Genomic DNA, 1,886 nt, shown 5'->3' on the forward strand with positions numbered 1-1,886 from the left:
AAATTGGATTTATTTATTTTGTTTGATTTAATTTTAAAAATTCCTTTGGGAGATCTGGAGGCCTCTGGAAGGGCTGAGACCTGCACACTCGACAGGTGCATGTACACCTGAGCAGGCCCTGCGGGATGAAATGAAAGGCAGAGGCGATGATAAAGACCTTCTTTGAATTGAAATTGAATTTGAAATTGAATTTTAAATTAAATTTGAAATTAAATTTGAAGTTTAAATTAAATTTAAACTGCAAAAAGGAGAAAAGGAACTTCCCGCCGGCGAGCGCGACGGTCTGCAGCAGACCGGACCACTGCGACCGCCGGGGTGTACGTGGAGCTCAAGCAACGCGAACTGAGTTTCTTTCCGCTTAATCTCTTCAAAATGAAATCACTTTTAATATTTTATTATATTTAATTCATTTTAAGATCAAAATTGGCGCACGAGAGGCCTCAGAAGGGCCCCCAGAGGCCCCCCTGGCCCCCGCCTCGCCGCCGGCTGCTGAGGCCTCCCGGGGCCCTCCGCTGCTCAGTGCTCTGCTTTCCCGCAAGCATTCTTTAACCTCTCTCAAATTAATTAAATTAAATTCAATTTAATGCAATTTAATTCATTTAAATTCAAAAAAGCTTTTTATTCAAACCCGCAGCACTCCAAGACAGCCAGCCGCCGCCGCCACGTGTCTCGCCGCCGACGCGAGCCCTCGCGGGGTCTGGGGTTTAGGGTTTAGGGTTTAGGGTTTAGGGTTTAGGGTTTAGGGTTTGCGGTCTACCGCTGGATATCAGTCTTCTTTTGGCTTCTTTTTACCACTTACAGCCACGGAAAAGCGCCAGGCGCCCCCTCAGCAGCAGCAGCAGCAGCAGCAGCAGCAGCAGCAGATGGCCAGGGCCTCCGCCCTGCAGTGTACGTACACCCGAAGGACCTCTTTGTTCCCTTTTGAGCTTCTCTGAGGACTGAGCGCGGAGTGTACGTACAGCCGCCGCCAGCGTCTCCCAGCAGCTGCCGCTGCCGCTGCTGCTACTGCTGCTGCTGCTGCTGCTGCTGCTGCTGCAGCTGCTGCTGCTGCTGCTGCAGCTGCTGCTGCAGCATGGCTGGGCGCACGCTGCCGCCGGTGGGGGCTGGGGAGCTGCAGCCCAGCCTCATGGAGGCTGGGGGACTTCCTGTGAGGATAAGACAAATCTTTAGCTGCTACCAGCAGTCTCTGGGGCCCGAAGCAGCAGCAGCAGCAGCAGCAGCAGCAGCAGCAGCAAACCGAAACGTGAGGCCACTGTAGAGCTGCAGCAAGCAGCAGCGCCAGCTCCCGCGGCTGCTGCTGCAAACAGGCTGCAGCAAGAAGCAGCTGCTGCTGATGCTCAAACCAGCTGCAGCGCTTGCTGCAGCTGAGTTGCAGCAGCAGCAGCTGCTGCTGCTCCTGCTGCAACTCAGCTGCAGCAAGACGGAAGCAGCAGCTGCTGCTGCTGCAACTCAGCTGCAGCAAAGTGCAGCAGCAGCAGCTGCTGCGGGGCAGCTGCGGGTAGCGTGCCCCTGCTCTATGGGCTCTTTCTTCTCCGATTTTAATTGTTGGTTTATTTATTTGTTTTAATTAATTAATTAATTAATTAATTAATTAATTAATTAATTAATCAATTAATTAATTAATTAATTATATTATTTATGTTAATGTGCTTTGCTGCAGGATGGAGCCCCCAGAGGCCGCCGGGGCCCGCCCTTCCTTCCGCTTGCAGCAGGCAGCAGCAGCCGCAGCAGCAGCAGCGCAGCAGCAGCAGCAGCGCAGCAGCAGCAGCAGCAGCAGGGGAAGAAGGCCATGGCTGCTCTGCGGTGTATGTACACTCCAAATGAATGGCTAGATGTGGAGGCAGGCCCCCCCACAATCAAGACAGGTGGGGTGTATGTACACCTCA

At 52.7% G+C, this 1,886-nt stretch overlaps 1 protein-coding gene across 1 annotated transcript in view; it reads left to right on the top strand.

The window, feature by feature from the left end:
- Nucleotides 1–1,072: 1,072 nt before the first annotated feature.
- The window catches only part of ENH_00042470 (hypothetical protein, conserved), a gene marked incomplete at both ends in the record, with an annotated part of 2,050 nt that continues 1,236 nt past the window's right edge, over nucleotides 1,073–1,886 (top strand). The window contains 3 exon segments of the mRNA XM_013585329.1: nucleotides 1,073–1,255; nucleotides 1,259–1,498; nucleotides 1,661–1,865. Coding sequence (XP_013440783.1) covers nucleotides 1,073–1,255; nucleotides 1,259–1,498; nucleotides 1,661–1,865 — 628 coding nt within the window.

Source organism: Eimeria necatrix, genomic scaffold (assembly GCF_000499385.1).
Source record: "Eimeria necatrix Houghton genomic scaffold, Enh_scaff316, whole genome shotgun sequence".
Classification (NCBI taxonomy): domain Eukaryota; phylum Apicomplexa; class Conoidasida; order Eucoccidiorida; family Eimeriidae; genus Eimeria; species Eimeria necatrix.